At 40.1% G+C, this 20,023-nt stretch overlaps 1 protein-coding gene across 22 annotated transcripts in view; it reads right to left on the minus strand.

Moving 5' to 3' along the window:
- LOC101146907 (microtubule-actin cross-linking factor 1, isoforms 1/2/3/4/5) overlaps positions 1 to 20,023 on the minus strand; it is a 280,531-nt gene that overhangs the window by 33,659 nt on the left and 226,849 nt on the right. For all 22 annotated transcript variants that reach the window (XM_055392119.2, XM_055392106.2, XM_063700149.1 and 19 more), the window contains 19 exons: positions 18,640 to 18,858; positions 17,511 to 17,714; positions 15,261 to 15,492; positions 13,762 to 13,988; positions 12,150 to 12,272; positions 11,950 to 12,051; positions 11,234 to 11,335; positions 10,967 to 11,140; positions 10,720 to 10,875; positions 10,377 to 10,574; positions 9,713 to 9,841; positions 8,454 to 8,627; positions 5,701 to 5,856; positions 5,387 to 5,593; positions 5,133 to 5,252; positions 4,526 to 4,695; positions 2,061 to 2,220; positions 909 to 1,103; positions 447 to 575 (listed from right to left, as the gene is read on the minus strand). In XM_055392119.2, coding sequence (XP_055248094.2) covers positions 447 to 575; positions 909 to 1,103; positions 2,061 to 2,220; positions 4,526 to 4,695; positions 5,133 to 5,252; positions 5,387 to 5,593; positions 5,701 to 5,856; positions 8,454 to 8,627; positions 9,713 to 9,841; positions 10,377 to 10,574; positions 10,720 to 10,875; positions 10,967 to 11,140; positions 11,234 to 11,335; positions 11,950 to 12,051; positions 12,150 to 12,272; positions 13,762 to 13,988; positions 15,261 to 15,492; positions 17,511 to 17,714; positions 18,640 to 18,858 — 3,177 coding nt within the window. The remainder of the gene's footprint in view (positions 1 to 446; positions 576 to 908; positions 1,104 to 2,060; positions 2,221 to 4,525; positions 4,696 to 5,132; positions 5,253 to 5,386; positions 5,594 to 5,700; positions 5,857 to 8,453; positions 8,628 to 9,712; positions 9,842 to 10,376; positions 10,575 to 10,719; positions 10,876 to 10,966; positions 11,141 to 11,233; positions 11,336 to 11,949; positions 12,052 to 12,149; positions 12,273 to 13,761; positions 13,989 to 15,260; positions 15,493 to 17,510; positions 17,715 to 18,639; positions 18,859 to 20,023) is intronic.

Here is a 20,023-nt window from a genome sequence, read left to right on the forward strand (position 1 = left end):
AATTTAAAAAGGGAAACATTTCCCACCTCATTAGGACAGACTGAGACCCCAGACACTGCACCATACTCTACAGCTTAGTAAGTGGTGCTGGGGGATCAGATCAGGGCCTAAAGCTGGTAACATAAGGAAAGGCAAACAAAGGCGTATGCAGGTGAGGAGTAAAGAAGATGAAATAGTCAACATTTTTCTTAATACCATGTTTAAAAAACTTGTTACAACCAACATATATTACTTTTATAAGAATGAATGTTACTGTTTAAGGTGTCAAAAAACCCACCAGTCGCTTCCCTTTCATTCCTGCTAAACCAATGAGCTAGGGCTACTCTGGTTTTGTTCCTTTTCATGTGAGCTCTGATATTTCCAAGAAAAAGCTGCTTTCATTTAGTGGTAGGCAGCCCTCAAGGTGGTAGGTAGCATGAGGTCACCAAACCCCAAGGCTGGATTACCTTATGGGTGTCAATGAGAGACTGCAGGGCCTCTGTGTCATCAGGAAGTGCTCCCCGAAAGCGAAGCGTTTGCTCTGCTTCAGAAAGCCACTCCAACAGCATGTGGACTGTGTCTCGAAACACTTCCGCCTGAAATAACCAAGCACAAAAGATTCAACCTCTCTCTGCAGCCAAGGACCTAGATACTGGGACATGCTAGGGAAAGGGTCCAGTGTTCATTCAGACATTTCATGGCCTCATCAAAACTCCACAAAGGTTATCTTTCATTTGTAGATCTTTGAAAATCAACTGAATTCATTATTTCTCAAAATGAATATTAAAGTTTTATAGAACATTCAGAATATCAATTTTCAACTCTGTTATACTTATTTCAAGACTGACTGGAACAGATTCTAGTAAAAGAAAAACCAAATAAACCCACTCAGATCTATCCCTTGGGTTGGGACAGCAAATATCCCTTACCTGTTTTAAGGCCTGCTCAAGCCGGCTTTGTTTGGAAACAGAGAGTTTACAGACAGTGTCCCAGCGAGTGCTCAGTTCCTGGAGCTGCCCTTTTACCCAAGTGGTGTCATCTCGACTATTCTCAATCAGCTCTCGGCCTGACCGCTTCAGGACCTGAACGGTTCCTGTTCGCTTTCCCAGTTCCTTCTGGAAAACCTAGAAAAGAAAATAGGAGAATTTGTTTGTTCGAGGAATGTTTTGGGTCCAAGAAACCACTGGGAAATAATAATTTTCTTGGTAGGTTCTAATCATGTGTCTATGCATAGAGGGAGGCAGAGCAATGCATAAGAAAAAACAACCAGGCCGGGCACAGTGGCTCATGCCTGTAATCCCAGCATTTTGGGAAGCCGAGATGAGAGGATTGCTTGAGCCCAGGAGTTCAAGACCAGTCTGGGCAACATGGCGAGACCCAATCTCAAGGGGAAAAAAAGAAAAAAGAAAAAAACAACCAGAAAATGTGGCTCTAAATGCTAGCTCAGGCATTTAGGAGATACATAATTTTGAAAAGTTGCTTAAGGCCCAGTTTCTTCATCTGTAAAATGGTAACCATTATACTAACGTTTCCAGAATTATGGGAAATAAAAACATCTGCTGTGCACATAATAAGAATCTGTTGTAATTTCAAGGTAAAGTTAAATGCTTGTGCTGAAACAGGAGGCTATTACATAATTCAACATGACAGATAGAGATTATGTTAAATATTGGCGTGCCTGGTGTTAGGATTGTTAGGTTCAGAAGTGGTTTAAAAAAAAATCACTCATTTCCATCTTAGGAGTCAGTGGAAATGGATATCTTATGGGTTTCCGTTGGAATTTAAATCCATTTTGTGACTCAACTGAGAGAAACAAACAGGAAGAGGTGCAACCTTGAAGTGAAATTTACACATTGCCAAATCTGAATCAAACCAATTTTGGTAAATTCTTTGTGACTAATGCAGAATCTCAGCAACAGTTTGTTTAAACACACAAAGCAACTGTCAGGCTCTCTTTCTCCCCTAGAAAGGGCAGAGGCAGTCATATGTAGAAGACCCTAGGCAGTCATATGTAGAAGACCCTAGGCAGTCATATACAGAAGACCCACTGCACTCCAATGTAGCCCAGACCTCACCCCTACCTTGTGTGCATCCATGAGGTTCATGACGAGGTCAAGGTCCCCGTGCACGGGCTGGTCCTCGGCCAGCTGTGGCTCCACCTTGTATAACCAGTCAACCAATGCCTGCAAAGCATCCATGAACTGACCCGAAAAGAGCAGGGCTTCCTCCAACTTGTGCTGCCTGAGAAATGCACACAAACGCTACCATTTTTAGGGATTCCTTTTACAAATGGCCCACAATTCTGCCTCGCTGAAAGGGAATATTGCTTGAACCCTATATAGAGAGGGACTTCTATGTTAGAACAGTTAGAAATAGAGTAAAGGCCGGGCGCGGTGGCTCACGCCTGTAATCCCAGCACTTTGGGAGGCTGAGGTGGGCAGATCACGCGGTCAGGAGATCGAGACCATCCTGGCTAACACGGTGAAACCCTGTCTCTACTAAAAATACAAAAAATTAGCCGGGCATGGTGGTGGGTGCCTGTAGTTCCAGCTACTCGGGAAGCTGAGGCAGGAGAATGGCGCGAACCCGGGAGGCAGAGCTTGCAGTGAGCCGAGATTGCGCCACTGCACTCCAGCCTGGGAGACAGAGCGAGACTCCATCTCAAAAAAAAAAAAAAAGAAATAGAGTAAAAAGTGACTGAGAGATGGTGAGACATTTTAAATCAAACCACCCTCTAGAATGGATTAAGGGTAGCACAGGGGACAGGTAGAGATACCCTTTAGGCATCTTATAGCCCAGTGACACACAGGCACACCCTAACAACCCAAGGTCTGTGTTAATCATCTCATATACCACTCTAAGTAAAAGATGATAGTTTTGGTAGTGATCTGGAATCAGTTCAACTCCTAGCTCTGTATCAGTTGTGTGACCCTAGGCTGTTTCTTCATCTCCTTGAACCTCAGTCACCTCATAAAAAAAAAAAATTGGAGTACAGGCCAAGTGTGTTGGCTCACACTTGCAATCCCAGCACTCTGGCAGGCCAAGGTGGGAGGATCACTTGAGGTCAGGAGTTACAGAACAGCCTGGACAATAGCAAGACCTTGTCTCTACTCAAATAAAAAACAATGGCTGGGCGTGGTGGCTGACACCTGTAATCCCAGCACTTTCGGACGCCGAGGCAGGTGGATCATGAGGTCAGGAGTTCCAGACCAGCCTGGCCAATATGGTGAAACCCCGTCTCTAATAAAAATATTTAAAAAAATTAGCTGGGCATGGTGGTGTGCACCTGTAGTCCCAGCTACTTGGGAGGCTGAGGAAGAATTGCTTGAACCGGGGAGATGGAGGTTGCAGTGACCCGAGACAGTGCCACTTCACTCCAGCCTGGACGACAGAGGGAGATTCCATCTCAAAAACAAAAACAAAAAACATTAACCAGGTATGGTGGCACATGCCTATAGTCTGAGCTACTCGAGAGGCTGAGGTGGGAGGATCCCTTGAGCCCAGGAGTTGGAGGCTGCAGTAAGTTCTGCACTCCAGCCTGGGCCAGAGAGCTAGACCCTGTCTCAACATGACAAAAAAAAAAAAAAAAAAAAAAAAAAAAAAAAAAAAGCCAGGTGCGGTGGCTCACGCCTGTAATCCCAGCACTTTGGGAGGCTGAGGCGGGTGGATCACGAGGTCAGGAAATTGAGACCATCCTGGCTAACACAGTGAAATCCCTTCTCTACTAAAAATACAAAAAACTAGCCAGGCGTGGTGGCGGGTGCCTGTAGTCCCAGCTACTCGGGAGGCTGAGGCAGGAGAATGGCGTGAACCTGAGAGGCGGAGCTTGCAGTGAGCCAAGATCGCGCCACTGCACTCCAGCCTGGGTGACAGAGTAAGACTCCGTCTCAAAAAAAAAAAAAAAAAAAAAAAAAAAGTACAAATAGGGTAGCAATATTGTAATATTTAGCATGGCACAGTGGGTACAAATAGATAAAAGTACAACTTTTAGAACCAAACTGCCATGGTTTAAACCTCAGCTCTGCCAATAGGGTAGCTGAGTGACCTTAGGGGAGTTAAGAACCTCTTTATGGTCATTTTCTCATCTGTAAAATGGAATAAAAATGGTACCCACCTCAGTGGTTATGGGGATTAAATGATTATCAGCCACTGTTTGGTACATATTCAGTAGTAATTGCCCAGCAAAGGTCAGGTATCATTATGGTTAAATGAGGTAATGCATGTAGAGGCTTTGGAGTGTCCAAGAGCAGTCAATAAGACAGCTGTTGGTATTACAAATTGATGATTTACAAATACTTTTGAGTTACTGATCTATTGTTGGTTTGATTTTATAGGCCTCTCTCTAATACAATAAGGTTCAAGTTTAAAATGAGAATTTTTACACATTTTATTTAAATTATAACAGTCTTTGAACTAACTGGTGGTGTTAAGATGGTACAAAACCTCTTACTGATGCATTAGCTTTATCACCATTTTATAGAATCTGGTAAGAACCTCTTGCTTTTGGGATCCCGGTTAGACCCCTGAAGGGGACATTCATGCTCACCGCTCCACAGACTTGCCACAAACAGTATCCCATTTGTCTCTGACTTCTCCTAGGAAATTGTCAAGTTTCTGAGTATCTTCGGGAAGCAAAGTCTTTTCTTTCAGTGCTCTGCCAGTTCTAATTGTGGTATCATACACAGGCTGCTTGCCACCAAGAGTCTTCTGAAACTCCTATGTTTCCAGAAAGAAAAGAAAAAAGTGTTAAAAGTCAGACGACATCTTGATTTGGAACAAAAGAATTTGAGTTTTCAGGCTAGAAACCAAATAAAGTATTAATATCACCACTTTTTTTGAACTAAAATTAACCATAGCTTATCCTTAAGAAATTTATAATTTTTTGTTTATACCATATATAGAAATGCCTGACAATTTGTGAAAGCCTACAGTTTTAACTAGTTACTCCCATAACTACTTTGCTTAAACTGTTATTTAAATGAGCAAATATGATTAGACCATCTAGATATAAAATGGAACCCTGGCTTCATCATTTTGACTTTTAAACATTAACCAACTGGTTTTCTTTTTACTAGCTCTGATTTTTATTTTGGCAAGATACAAGCTTTAGTGAATACTATGGCTCGGGACCTAAGAGCAATTAACTGCTTTACCTTATGCTTAGAAAGCTGAAGTTTAATTTTGTCTGGGTCATTGGATATCTCTAGTTCTGAGTCCAGGTGACTCTCTGCATCTTCTAGCCAGTCAATCAGTTTTTTCCAAGCTTCGTGGAACTAAAATTACATAAGAAATAAGTTAACAGGAATGAATATACACACTATACAGCACGTTTGAGAATCATCCCAGAGACTCAATACATGCAGCCCAAGATTCTTCAGTGAATTAGTATCTTTCTTCCCCAACTTACTTGTTTTGCCCGCTTCCTGGCATCATCTAGTGATCGCCCTCTTTCAATAGATCGCTGGACAACCTTCTCCCATCGAGACTGCACGCTCACCAACAAATTCTTGATCAGAACAACATCCTGCTTTTGGCTAAGGAACTTTAATTGATTCCCAGTTTGATCCAGCTCGATGATCTGGTCTCGATGAGCATTTACTTCATTAGCAAAAACCTGAGGGAACAATAGCACTCTTTTTAAGCTTAAGATAAGATAAAGGGGCATTTCTTTCAATTAGTGCTTTCAAAAAGAATGCTGCAGCATCATAATATCATACTTACCTTGTGTTCTTCTATCTGGGAAAGGACAGTATTTAGAATCAGGCTTGGTGGAGAAGCGATGTTTAAACTCTGCTCTGCTAGAGTGAGCCAGTTGATAAATTCTTGTAGGGAATTCTGGAATTCTGTTGCCAAGTTGAGGGCCTCTTCCAGCTTTGACTGAATTTCAAGTAAAACACACACACACACACAAAGAAAAAGCGCCAATTTCAGGAATTATAGGCTCAGCGACAAAGGCATGAATTGTACAACAAATGAAATGACCTCTAAAAAGGAAGCCTCATTTAATCAACCTCCAAACATGCTTTATTTGTAAAGAAGGGGACATTTTAATGTTAGTGTCTGAAACAAATGGGCAAGAACTGTGTACATGGAAAAGGAAATAGAGCACAATAAGCAGCTAAGTTCCTTTCTCTGCTATTCTCCACTTCCTTGAACGGGAATAAGACTATTCAATAACCGTAAGTGAACAGACCCTTTAGTGGTGACAGCTGCAGGATCTACAACCTGCTTTGGGTAATGTTTCAGTTTCCTTTAATGTACTTTTTGTGGTATAAAAACAGCCAAATGAAAAGCAATTTACTATGAAGATGATGTTCAATGTAGTACTCTTTATTTAAATACATGTTTTCAGAAAATATGGCATATGAAAATATGAGTCTAAAAATTATGCTTATAAGAAGAAGAGGTAACGAAAGAAGCCAAGACATTCTAGGCAAAAATCTGACAACACTAGATGTAGATTTTCAGACACTTTCATTTGCCTAAGAATGGCAACAACAAGAGCTCATTCAGGGAAAAGGCTACTCCTCACAAGTACACTTCAATCCCACAGAGTTCATAAGCTCCATCCTCAGAGACCTACACTAATCTTTTGGTAATGACTTCTGCCTCTGGCCCACCTACTAGGCAGGCAAAGTAAAAATGACAGGCTGACAAAAATGAGTATTTCCAAAATATTCACAGAAAAAACTACAAGATGTACACTAAAAACGTTAACTGTTGTTAATTCTACCTGACTGGGTTGTAATTTCTATTTTCCTCTTTGCGCTTTCAGGTTATTTTTGTAACCAGCCCCCACCAAAAAAAAAAAAAAAAATTACAATAAATGTTATAAAAATGTACAAACCCAATCTAAACAAATCAGGTGGAAAAATGAAATCCACTTCAAATATATACAGAAATGTTTAGAAATTAATATATTACAAGTTCCTAGATGATAGGAATTCCTTCCACATCATTCTATCCACATATTCTTTATATTTTTTATATCTACTTTATAGATATAAAAGATATACTTTTATATCTAATTTATATCTTTATATTCTTTATATCTACATATTCTTTATATTTTCTTACTACAGCACCACACACATTTAATAAATGATTTTACTGATCCTGAAGGTAATGTTTCTGCAAAATAATAAACTATCCTTGACACTCAGCTTTTGCCTGACCATTTCTGATAATGGGCAACTATATCTTAAGGTATTTTGCTCAACTATTAAGAAAACTCTCTGAAAATTTCTTGGTTATGAGCTGGAATCTGTCTCAGTTTATTTAATCTTAGCTTTGCCTTCTGCAGGATCTATGGATGACAGCCTGTCCAAGGATTGTTTTCCTTTTTTTTTTTGGAGATAGGTTATTGATGTCACCCAGGCTAGAATGCAGGGGCACCATCACTGCTCACTGCAGCCTCAACCCTCCAGGCTCAAGTGAGCCTCCTACTTCAGCCTCCCAAGTAGCTAGGACTACAGGCGTGTGCCACTACACCTGGCTAATTTTTAGGTATTTTTGTAGAGATGGGGTCTTGCAATATTGCCCAGGCTGGTCTCAAACTCCTGGTGTTAAGCAATCCTCCTGCATCAGCCTCCCAAGTGCTGGAATTACAGGTGTGAGCCACCAGGTCTGGCTCTGTCCAAGAATTAGCATACACTTAGGTCCTTTAGCCATTCTTAATATAATCAAATCACCCAATCCCATGCTAGAAGGTTTTTAGGAAATTAATGCTTCTCTCAAGATGTTCATGTGTTTTATGCCCTTCTGTTCATTAATTTCCCAAAGATAGGGTCATCTTTAGTGTTCCCACCATAAATCAGGCACAGGACTTGGCACACACTTGCTCAATAACTATTCATTGAGTGAATGTGGTCAACAGGTTTGTGTGTATATATATTTCATACTTGATCTGAGCAGCAAAAAATACAGTGAAACTCTGTACTCATAAAAAATAATCTTTTTGGGCAAACACCTTGATCCCTAATCATCTTTCATTATTTTGTAGAGAAGAGAATTTGATTTTTGAGGATGAGTGGGAAGAGGTCATATAATTTACTTCTCTCCTGATTTCTAGTAAATTTCCTTGCACACTACATTTACATTAGGAACCAAATTCCTTGTGGAGAATTATTAGTCAGTCCCTACATGCCCTGTCCCCAATCTCTCAACCCCAAGATACCAACTCCAGCAAAACCTTGTTTTTAAGTAGAACACAAATTGGTGATTAATACAGGACATTAAGCCCATCACGAAGCGATAATGGCAGTAATGTCTTAACAGGTAAGGAATGAATCATTATAAAAGCAAATAACAACAGAAACTTATACAATCAGTGCAACTCAACACGGATGGAATCAGTTCTGCAACTTCTGTTACAATACCCTGGTCTTCAAAAAATCTTCATATAAATAAGATGGCAATTATTATACATGCAATCACTCAGCAAATTACTCAAACATGGGGATCATACACTGTACCTTTCTTTCTTCCATCTTACTGCTGACCACATGCCACTTCTGCTCCAGAAGTGCTACACTCTGTTCTGTCTTGGAGCCAGACCCAGAGTCGTCACGGCTTAGAAGCATGAGTCTGCCCTTGTCAAGTAGTTGATTATAAGTCTCTTCCTTGGCTTTCAGCTGGGAATAGAGTTCCTACAAGAAAAGGCAGGAAAGATATCAATTCTACGAATTCTCTGGAAGACACCTACATATAGATTCTGTAGCAGAGTCTGGGAAAGTCCAGGAAGGGCTCATCTTGATTACAAGCCATTCTTTTGGATTCAGTTCAAGTGCTGAGCCATAAGGGAATGAAACCCACCATACTTCATAATAAAATTAATTGTAATAACTAAATACTGATTACTTAGAATTCATTTGTATTAAAATGTAAATATTAACATATTTTACTAAATAACAAGTGACAAATTAAAATATTAAAGTAATTTTATCACCCATAGAAGAAAAACTTTTTTTTTTTGAGATGGAGTCTCACTCTGTCACCCAGGCTGGAGTGCAATGGCAGTGATCTCGGCTTACTGCAAGCTCCGCCTCCCGGGTTCACACCATTCTCCTGCCTCAGCCTCCTCAGTAGCTGGGACTACAGGCGCCCGCCACCACGCCCGGCTAATTTTGTGTATTTTTAGTAGAGACGAGGTTTCACCGTGTTAGCCAGGATGGTCTTGATCTCCTGACCTCATGATCCACCCACCTCGGCCTCCCAAAGTGCTGGGATTACAGGCGTGAGCCACTGCGCTCGGCCAAGAAAAACATTTTTTAAGGATTAGAGATCCCTCAAAAGACTCCAATAATCTATTTCCCCTTTTCATGAAAAATTTGCCTAGAAATTATGTTGCTTTTTGTTCTAGCATGCATTCTTGAAATACTGTCGGTAACTATTTGATTTCCCTAAACCCCCCTTAAGTAGTTTCCTTCTTAAGTGAAAACACATCTGTGTTGTATATTTGTCTTCTTGATGCTGTCATCTTCAAGTCAATATATGTGTGCCAATAAAGCTGATTAACTCAAAATTTCCAGCTGACCTTCCCTGTCACTACTGCTGCCTACTGTAAGGTATTAGAAGCCTGTAACAGGCAGCAATCCCCAAAGGTTATACTATATGTTTGATAAAAATGCACTACTTTGTAGATTTCCAGATACATATTAATTATGACTGTGAACTTGGAAAGGAGCTAGTGAATATGGGATGCTTATGCTCAATTTCAAAAAATTGCTATTACCATATGTGTATCAAGTTGTTCCCTAGCAGTTTCAGGAAGTCCTCCTGTGGGCTTAGATGCAGAAAGCTGGCTCTCCATTCTAGTAAGTTCCAAGAGGAAATCTTCAATTTCACTGTGGAAGCCCTGGGCCTTTTGAGAAAAAGATATATCAACCATGTCAGTAGTCATTTCTCAGCTTTAAAAGTCAACTTTCCAAATGATATGAGGAGTTTATCTTGAGGAAGGAATTTTCGGCTGCTCTCTGGCAAAGCTGTTCTGTTGCTAGATTAGCATGGGGCCAATATTATTGCTAGAATCTAGCAGAATCCTTCAGACCTCACTATAACATATTATAAATGCCTGATACGATCAGATGAATTGACTATATGATTAAGGTACTGTTGAATAGGGAGAGACCTGACTTGATCCAAGAAAAAAAGGGAATCTGTTATAGTGAAGATCTGCTAACTTTGAATGTGAATAAAGAGACTGAGCTAGAAATGAATTCAGAAAAGAACTACCCAATCAAAAGCTGCTCTTTCCAGATAAGATACAGCACAGTATTAACCTTCCCCTCAAGACATAAGGGATTCTTTGCTTTTCAAATTGATCTCTTCTCTCTGACTTAGATAGGCTTTCTGTTATCTGTATAGCTCTTCCTACCTTACTTGGATGTCACATGTACCTGCTGCAGAGTTGACTGAAGCTGCTGCTCCCTCTCCTCTGTTTTCTGTAACACTGACTCCCAGCATTGGTTCATGGTTTCCAAACGGCTCCTTAAGCTGCTGGCATCATCTCCAGCACTGGATTCAAGAAGCTCATTGCCAGCTTTGTTGACTGTTTCCACTGTGGCTTGATGAGCCAAAACATCATTTTTTAGGACCTAAAACATGTTGAACAACATAATTTATCTCTATGGATATCATCTAACTTGGTTCTCTAAGATATACACAACATTCAAAGGCTGCTGGTGGCAGCATCTGGTCTCAAATCAATAGGGTTAGAGATTAAAAAATGAAAATACTTACATGGTGCTTTGCGAGCTCAACTTCAATGACTTTTGGGTCTCCACTTATTGGTCTCTGAGCATCTAACAACTCTTCAGTATGAGTCAGCCAACTCATTAGTTCCTCTAAGGCATGCTGGAACTGACCAAGGGCCAACAGAGCCCCTTCTAGTTTGTGCTACTCAGGAAAAGACAGAAAGGGAACATTCAATAGGAAATTAGAAAAGAGCGGAGAGTAGTTCACTGATGTCATCTACCACCTGCCTTACCTGTCGGTGGGCAATTTTCTCACCCAGGTTCTCCCAGAGGTGTTTGAGTTCTGTCAGTGGTTCTCGTATAATGTCTCTGTCCGTCTCATCAGTAGCTTTCTTTAACATCAGTTCACCCTGGTGATTAAGCTTCTCCATCTCAATTTGCTGTTGGTAAACTTCTACTTTGAACTCCTGTCAAAGACACACTCAATGTTAACATCAAATCAAGCCTTTAAAAACTAAAATAAAACAATTCTTCTTCAAAAGCCATACCCAGATACAAACCTTCATTTCATTTAACTGATCTTTAACAGTATTGAGGTCAGTGCCAACAGGGGGCATGGTGCAGAGTTTAATCACAGTGTTATCTAGCCAGTCAAACATAGCCTAGAACAAAAGACAAGTAAACAGTCAAAAACAACCAGAAGAATTTGGGAGAGAATTAGCATTATCTCTGCTAACATAAGAAGACATAAATCAATCAAAGCACCTTGTGCTGTTTGTGATTTTAGGTAAGGGGCACAGATAAAGAATAATGATCTTTATTAATAATATGGTGATTTAATAATGGAGCCAACATTATCAAGATAATTTCAAAATAAACTACAATTTGGAAATACTAAATTTGAATACAAGTGAAGATTTTTCAATCCCAGCTAGCAAGCTCATGATGTTCTGAAGCAACTGTGCCAAACTGTGCTTGAAGATAACCTGGGTTTCGAACCTCTGGCAAGCAATGACTTTCACAGTAAGGCCAGCTTCACAACGTAGCTGAATGAATCTATGATGAGCAGGCAATGATAAACATGGCAGGAAGAGTAAGAATTCAGACAGATGTCGCTACTTTTTTCACTACAAGTGGGGAACTTTGGCTAAATTTGTGGAAACACCACTATCTCAGGTCTGCAGTCCTGTGAAGGTGATCCACTTTTGTGCTTAATTCCAAAAATGACAAAAAACAGAATCTGTATTTCCTTGGTGGTCACCTCCTGGCCTCTCACCTGAAGAGTGTCCTGATACTGCACAGCAGCTTGCATAGCATCCTCAAGTTTTTCTAGCCTCTCTTTCCATGTTTTGTTTAAGTTCTCCCAAGCATTATTCATCTAGGGGAAAAACATTCAATCAGATTCTTCAATCAATACCACTCTTCAGTCTGGGCCCACTAATGTTCTAACTGAGTGCCTCATCCATTTCTCCACACCTCATCAATGCTCTTCCTCACTTCAGGCTTCTCAGTTTCTCCACAGGCAAAAATCAAATCTGCTCCAAGGATCCGAATAAACTCCAGCTCTTCATGCAGACCATCTGTCTCTTCCTTAATAGTCTACATGTAAACGAATAGAATATAAGCCAAAATAGAAAACAGAACAGAACTTACCAAACTTTGCAAATGTGATTTATACCCCATCAATAGCAGATGCTCAACATAACTGTCAATTTCACTTATCTGGACACTAAAGCTTCAGACTCTACATGGTTATTTTTCATATATACAAAATATATATTACATATAGGTATATATATATATAAAATAGTATAGAAAAGGTATGGTGAGGTTCAATAATTTACCAAAGGTTCACCCCTTCCTGCCTCCAAAGAAATTATAATCAACAGCTAGAAGTCTATTACAGAGAAACATATCAAGGGTAAAATAACACAGTACAAGTCACAAATTTAAGTGCTGACAATAGAGTATAACAGAAGTGCTGGGGTCTATGATCTTGAAAAAACTCTGTGCCAGATCCTAAAAATTGGCTCATGTATCGGTATTGACCCAAGGTGGGGAGGGAAAGAATTTCTCTATGAAAAAATAGCTGAAATAAAAATAAGAAATTAGAGAAATAATATCAAGATAGGCTTGGCTTATGCTAAATGGACAATATGAGGTAAGAAATGTTGTTGGTAAAAAAGAGACTCCTGGGCCAGGTGCAGTGTCTCACGCCTGTAATCCCAGGACTTTGGGAGGCCGAGGCTGGAGGATTGCTTGAGCCCAGGAGTTCTGGACAAGCCTGGGCAACATGGTGAAACCCCATCTCTATAAAACATAAAAAAATTAGCCAGGCATGGTGGCATATGACCCAGCTACTAGGGAAGCTGAGGTGGCTGGATTGCTTGAACCTGGGAGGTGGATGTTGCAGTGAACCAAGATCATGCCACTGCAATCCAGCCTGGGTGACCCAGTGAGACCCTGTCTCCAAAAAAAAAAAAGACAAGAAAAGAAAAGAAAAGGAAAGAAAAATAGCACCAAAAACTAGAAAAAAGTATGTCAAAGTAACAACTGTTATCTCTAGATAATGAATCCAAAATTGATTTTTATTTTCTACCATCTATTTTTCTACATTTAAGAAATGTAATATAATGAGCACGTTTTTTTCAATTGGAGAATGTCTCACTTAAAAAGAAACTTTAGGCCTGGAGTGGTGGCTCACGCCTGTAATCCCAGCACTTTGGGAGGCCAAGGTGGGTGGATCACCTGAGGTCAGGAGTTCAGAACCACTCTGGTCAACATGGGGAAACCTGTCTCTACTAAAAATACAAAAATTAGCCAGGCATGGTGGCACATGCCTGTAATCCCAGCTATTCAAGAGTCTGAGGCAGGAGAACCACTTGAACCTGGAAGGTGGAGGTTGCAGTGAGTCAAGATCATGCCATTGCACTCCAGCCTTGGGGACAAGAGCAAAAAACAAAAACAAAAACAAAAACCTTTAAGGTACTCAGCCTGGCTAAGCAGTTAACATACCTCACTTTGATTTGATAAAGTGCTTTTTCTAGAGGACAGACACCTAAGAAAAAGGGTTTTGTTTCCTTCTTACCTCAGCAGCTTCAACCTGTTGTTTGATGATGGAAGGATCAATGCCTGGGCTTTCCAAGTCATGGACAATATCCTGGGTGTCTTTGATGGTGGTCAGGAGAGCTGCCATGTCATACCAGAATTTCTCTGCTAATTCAAGGACATCAAGAAATTTGATTTCTCGCTCTTCAGCCCGAGCTTTGATGTCCTCCCAGAAGAATACCATTTGATCCAATTTATCCTGGATTTCTGAGGAGGTTAAAAAAAGAGATATGAATAGGACTTCCCGAAGAGCCTGAAATTGGTCTATTCAGAAATTCCATGTAACTCTGACCTTTTCAATGAAACTATTTTTTAAAAAAATGCTAAGCATTTATAACTAAAGGATAATTTTCTATTTTAGTTTTACTATTATTTCTTTTTCTTTTTTTTTTTTTTGGAGACAGAGTCTCGCTCTTGTTGCCCAGGCTGGAGTGCAGTGGCGCAATCTTGGCTCACTGCAACCTCTGCCTCCCAGGTTCCAGAGATTCTCCTGCCTCAGCCTCCCAAGTAGCTAGGATAACAGGAATGTGCCACCATGCCCAGCTAATTTTTGTATTTTTGGTAGAGTCGGGGTTTCACCATGTTGGCCAGGCTGGTCTCGAACTCCTGACCTCAGGTGATCCACCCGCCTCGGCCTCCCAAAGTGCTTGGATTATCAGCATGAGCCACCGCACCCGGCCTATTATTTCTTTCTTTTTTTTTTTTTTAGAGAGAGGGAATTTCACTCTGTCACCCAGGCTGGAGTGCAATGGTGTGATCTTGGCTCACTGCAACCTCTGCCTCCCAGGTTCAAGTGATTCTCCTGCCTCAGCCTCCTGAGTAGCTGGGATTACAGGCGCATGCCACCACGCCCAGCTAATTCTTGTATTTTTACAAAATTTCACTATGTTGGCCAGGCTGGTCTCGAACTCCTGGCCTCAAGTGATCTGCCCACCTCAGCCTCCCAAAGTGCTGGGATTATAGGCATGAGCCACTGCGGGTGGCTCTGGCCTATTATTTATATACTAGCGTTTTCCTCTTACATTGGTCTCCCACATACAGGGATCACACAAGTAATCCAGAAATGAGCTATCATCTACTATAAAGGTAGTGCTAAGATACAAAACCCCTAACTTACAAAAGGGCTAAGATGAGAACTCTTGTCTCCAGTGTTCTGTGTTAAACTTGTATGTTTCCCATGGAAAGTGTTACAAAAGGTAGCTATGTTCTACCCACTATTGATACTGTAGTTTACTCACGTTAGGGGTTAAAGGAGCTTTTGTTTCCTGGCCTGGGAATCTAACTACCAATTGTAACCTTGTTTCAATGGGGAAATGTGTTCTGAATTCCAAATGATTTTCCAGTGACTTTCTGGAATACTCATTACTGGGGACTGCCTTTACATTCAAAGAAATAAATAAATCTGGTGGGATGCTGAAGATAACCACAGCCTAGAATTTATTCTGTTGATTTTTTAAAATAATGACAATCATCAAGCACCTTTTGCAGCCAGATCCTTGTCTGCTCCCTGAGATCGTCCAATGAGCTCCTCTCCACGGCGCTTCAAGGCCTCAAAGGATGGCTGCAGTTTTTCTAGCTCCACGGTGGCACTCTTATTGTCACTGATGCACTCTCTGATCTTGTCTACTTCAGCAGGGATCAGTGGTGGCATACGCAGGCGAGAGGAAAGATTCTCCAGTGTCTCCAACATAGGCTCAATTTTATCATGAAACTAAACAAATGTTGGAACATTACCATCACAGCATACCTCATCACTCTTCTTGGAGAAGTGTTAGGGAATAAGGACAAGATATTATCCTACTACTGTTTAGGATAACCTGTGCTCAGTCTAGCCCAATGGCTATTAAGTGTTGAGTTTGGTTAAGAAACTGTTTTGGGCCAGGGGCGGTGGCTCACACCTGTAATCCCAGCACTTTGGGAGGCTGAGGTGTGTGGATCACCTGAGGTCAGGAGTTCAAGACCAGCCTGGCCAATATGGTGAAACGCCGTCCCTACTAAAAATACAAAAAATTAGCCGGGCGTGGTGGTGCGCGCCCGTAGTCCCAGCTACTAGGGAGGCTGAGGCATGACAATCACTTGAACCCGAGAGGCAGAGGTTGCAGTGAGCTGAGATAGCACCACTGCACTCCAGCCTGGGCGACAGAGTAAGACTCTGTCTAAAAGAAAAAAAAAAGAAAAAGAGAAAAACAACAACGACAAAACTGTTTTGGGCATATACAGAGCTGGCCCATTAGAAAAAAAAAAAGCCAATATTTATCTTAAGAATCTAAATATATGAATATACTAGAAACCAATTCAAATCTTTAGTGCTGCCACAATATTTCTCCTATTCCAACTAATGTAACAAAAAAGGGACAAGACTATGAAACTGCTGAGAGTCAGTATGTCAACATCTGAGATGACAGTTGCATGCAACAGACTAGACCAACAAGTTAGATGCCCTCCACCAGCTGTGTAAATGGATGGGAAACTTAATATGCTACACGACTTGTAGTTTAAAAGTATCATGGCATGCAATTTAACGACCCACCTTATGGAACAATAAGAGAGAAAAAATGTTGGAATAATGAAAGGTAATTAAGGAAGACCAAATCTAACCTTATTCTTGAAGAATTATTACCTTCCCACTTTTCTGTTACTTTGAATAACATGACTACAACTGAAAAGTTCTCATTAAAATTTGATGCAGAGAGGAGAGAAAAGAGCAAAACAGATAAGCATGCCTCCTAAGAAAAATGTATCTCAAACCAACTCTGGTTTTAGTTAAAGAAAGGCTTATCGATTTCAAGTGTCCTATAGAAAAAACATGGTGGGATTCCTTAACAACATCACTTCCCATCACTCTCTCACTTCTAGGTTCCACCCCAAATGAAACTGGCATAATAAACTGCACTAATTAAATTTATTCCACTAAAGTTAAGGGAAATTCCCTTACAGGTAATGACCTCAATTTTCAGCATTATAAGAACACCCTAGTCCCAGTGGGGATGGGTACCTTACCTCTGTAATCTGTAATGGTGGGCGCGGTCAACACAACAATGAAATGTGACGATGTGGGGAAGACAGGAGCAGGCAGCAACAACACAAAGTAACACATTCCACAATGTGAGTGAGAGATGGGACGGAAGGTGGGGGGAGAAACTTGAGTAAGTACAAATATTAACCAAGAATATTGACTAAACATAGGAATAAAATACCCAGACATGACAACAGTACCACTAAGAGTAATATATTAGTTGAAAGTATGTAGTTACATGCTTTAAATCCCTCTGCTGGTTTATGCTTCTCTTTGGCTCTTACTACTCCTTACTCAAGCATCTTAAACTATGAGTTAGCTGGTTGCTTAAGAAAACTAATGTGCTGTTGCCCTAAAGCAAAAAAGTAACAGGTTCAATAAGTACTTTTTTGAGGCAGTCACTGCTTTTGAATCTGCAAGGTAAATTTATCCAAAATCATCTGCTAAAGGATCATCACAACATAAAGTTTTCAGAGAAACCATCAACAGACAATATATACCAGCCAAGACTCATTTCACTCTCCTTAGAATGTCAGTATGCCAATGTTCCTCGGAATAAAAATGGAGATAGGCTAAGTTTTCTATTCTATCTACCGATCACGTATTAACATGCTGGTCTGGACATTCCTGAGCACAGAGACATACCTGATACAGAGACCTCTTGTTTAGAACAGTAGACAATTCAAGGTTATGAGTGTCAGACACACACATACCTGTGTGGACTGGGACACGGCTTCATCCAGAGCCAGGGCTCGCTGGCGCACCTCCTCCTTTATTTGGGCATACATGTTTTCTGCTTTCTGGTATTTTTCTTCCACCATTTCCCCTTCCTCAGGGTTTAATTCCTTTAGTTGTGGGCCTATCTTTAGTAGTTTGTCAATATGAGGTTTGTGTTCAGCAATAGATTCCCTTAATTGCTAGGTAAAAAAAGAATTAAACCATAATGAGTACTTTTATACCAGTTTACTTATTTAGATACTTTGGTCAGAGCTAATATCAACTTTAAGAGGAACAAACAAAATTGTTAAAAACCAGCAAGGCCCAGCATCTCACCATTTGTGTGGGAACAGAAAAACACCTAAGTCTTAGGTTCTGACATTACCCAATTTAATTTTTGAAAGTCAGTTCTGATGTCTCATCACCCTAGCAGCCTTCCTGGAAACATCCTCTCTTCTCTTCCCCTACCACCTGTGTCATACAAGTCTACTCCACACTCTTCTGTAATCATAAGTACTTCTATGTACTCTATTTTACTCTACATGGTTTAATAATTGTCTGCCTCCCCAGACTGAGATGCCAAGCTGGATAAGCTATGAATAGCAACATTTTTGGCAATCCAACCACTCCTTGACTTTACTGCTGACTACGTCCAGTTTATACACTTCCACTTATAGGAATAGCAATAAGCACAAGCCATAAACCAGAAATAAACATTTTGAAGTGTCATTAACTATACAGAGCAAATTTTTTTTGACATTACCTCATGGCTTTCACTCCAGTTGGTGCCTAACTAAGTAGAAAGTACCATCCAACCATACCTTGAGTGTAACAACACCCTATTACCCCCGGAAATATTTTAAATTCCATTGATTTTTAGTGAGTTCTTTCTTTAGCTCTGTCATTCTAAGGTTCTCGACATCTCTATAATCTTAGTGTTTAATCAATTGATATTAAACAACCAAGGAAATAATTCAGATTATATATTATGAAAGGAATTCTAACTGATTAAGAATTAACTTCGTAACACAGAACTTGCACCTATAGACACTAACAAATGTTGTTTTTAAATAAATTATAGAGACCATTTTAGAGCAATAAAATGAAACTTGGCATGCTCCTTACCCTCATTTCCTCTTGTTGCTGCCTGAGCTGCTCATGATCAATGGCTGGAGCAGGTAACTGTGCTATTAGTGCCTGAGTTTCCTCAATCCAGGGGCTGAGCTCTTCATAAGTTTCCCAAAACTGGTTTACTAAGACCTGGGCCCGCTCTAGGCGGGCATAACGCTCTGAATTGAGTAGGCTAATGGCTTCATATTGCTGTATTAGAGACTCTGTCTTTTCCTATGTGAGTAAAAAAAAAAAAAAAAGGATAAGTATTACTATTATAAACTCTTAAGAAAAAAAGTAGGTATATATACATTAAAAAGTCTAAAAGAATACATAACTAAATTATTTTAAAATATCAGTAAAGATTACAAGTGATTTTTATTTTCTTCTTCATACTTATCTGAAATTTTCTAATTTTCCTATCATACATATATTTTATTTCTATAATTTTTAAAAGATAAAAGTTTAAAAGGCAGTAAAATAGTATAAGAAAAACACAGCAAAATTAACCTTTCAGTAATGATACACAACCTTAGATATAGCATTATTATTATTATAAATGTTTTTGAGACAGAGTCTCACTCTGTCACCTAGGCTGGAGTGCACTGGCGCGATCTCAGCTCACTGTAACCTCCGCCTCCTGGGTTCAAGGGATTCTCCTGCCTCAGCTTCCCAAGTAGCTGGGATTACAGGTTCCCACTGCCACATCCAGCTAATTTTTGTATTTTTAGTAGAGACAGGGTTTCTCCATGTTGGCCAGGCTGGTCTCGAACTCCTGACCTCAGGTAATCTGCCCACCTTGGCCTCCCAATGTGCTGGGATTACAGGCGTGAGCCACCGTGCCTGGCCAATATACCACTATAATGGATCAGTTTAAAACTGAACATCTAAGGGGCTACGATGGAATCTTTGCCTATCAAGTTTTGCCTGTCATTTTTCTTCTGATTAAAAAAAAGTCTCCAGAAACCTGCCATTTATGCTTCAAATGTTTAGGATGAGTAGCTCAGTCAGTTTATGAATATTTCTGAGGAAACTGTGCTTCAACATATCCTTTACAAAACAAAACAAAACGAAATGAAAAAACTTGTCTACAAACCATCTTGACCAATCCTTTTAAAACTAGGTATGACCTTTTAGAAGGATATAATGAAGGAATTAATATCTGCATACGGTTCTGAAAAAAATCTACCATAAATACCTTGAAAAGTAACTCAAAGCTTGCTCCCTGTGGAGTGAGGATAAGTAGCAATTCCCGTTATAAAGAAGATGGATTTGCAACATATTTCACATTATATAGGACGGCTGTTTTAAACACTTGTGGACACAGGGTTAAGATTCTGAATTCCCCAGAACATCAAGCTGGACTTTAATAACAATCATAAGAAAAGTCCAGGAGGGA

The sequence above is a fragment of the Gorilla gorilla genome, chromosome 1, assembly GCF_029281585.2.
Source record: "Gorilla gorilla gorilla isolate KB3781 chromosome 1, NHGRI_mGorGor1-v2.1_pri, whole genome shotgun sequence".
NCBI classification, from domain to species: domain Eukaryota; kingdom Metazoa; phylum Chordata; class Mammalia; order Primates; family Hominidae; genus Gorilla; species Gorilla gorilla.